General features: G+C 27.2%; 1 protein-coding gene across 1 annotated transcript in view; it reads right to left on the bottom strand.

Moving 5' to 3' along the window:
* Window positions 1-471, bottom strand: part of LOC106879865 (cartilage matrix protein) — a 54,123-nt gene that overhangs the window by 42,250 nt on the left and 11,402 nt on the right. Inside the window, exon 5 of the mRNA XM_052967643.1 lies at window positions 24-68. Coding sequence (XP_052823603.1) covers window positions 24-68 — 45 coding nt within the window. The remainder of the gene's footprint in view (window positions 1-23; window positions 69-471) is intronic.

Raw genomic sequence — 471 nt, 5'->3', positions numbered from 1 at the left:
ATATATATATTTATAAGACCTACCTGTGCTGATTACGATCCGGTCTGGTCTGGGAGTTGTGTTTATTTCTAGAAAAGAATTAAATTTTCATAACGAAATTAAGCAAGTTAAAAAAGTAGAAGACTTTATATAAAAATAATATTCTCGGAACAAATGTCTTCGAAATGAAATAATGCACTTACTGTTTAACATTACTAATCATAGATTAGGATCTATATTTAAAAAAACTCATATGCAAGTGTTATGAAAATAGTTTCTGTTGACTAAATGTCTGTATTTTAATAATTTCATCAGTAACTATTACAAAATGTTCCCGTCTATATCACATTGTGGAACTCTATGACAACTCCCGGTGATCTTCGTAAAATTAACATACTGACCATATGGTTAAATGTATTCTAGATATTATATGATGATATTCACATGGTATAAAGGTATATTTTACATATATACACGCATATATATATATAT

The sequence above is a fragment of the Octopus bimaculoides genome, chromosome 4 (genome assembly GCF_001194135.2).
Source record: "Octopus bimaculoides isolate UCB-OBI-ISO-001 chromosome 4, ASM119413v2, whole genome shotgun sequence".
In the NCBI taxonomy this organism is placed as follows: domain Eukaryota; kingdom Metazoa; phylum Mollusca; class Cephalopoda; order Octopoda; family Octopodidae; genus Octopus; species Octopus bimaculoides.
Note: the sequence above shows the minus strand (reverse complement) of the source record. Positions and strands in the feature narration are given on the sequence as shown.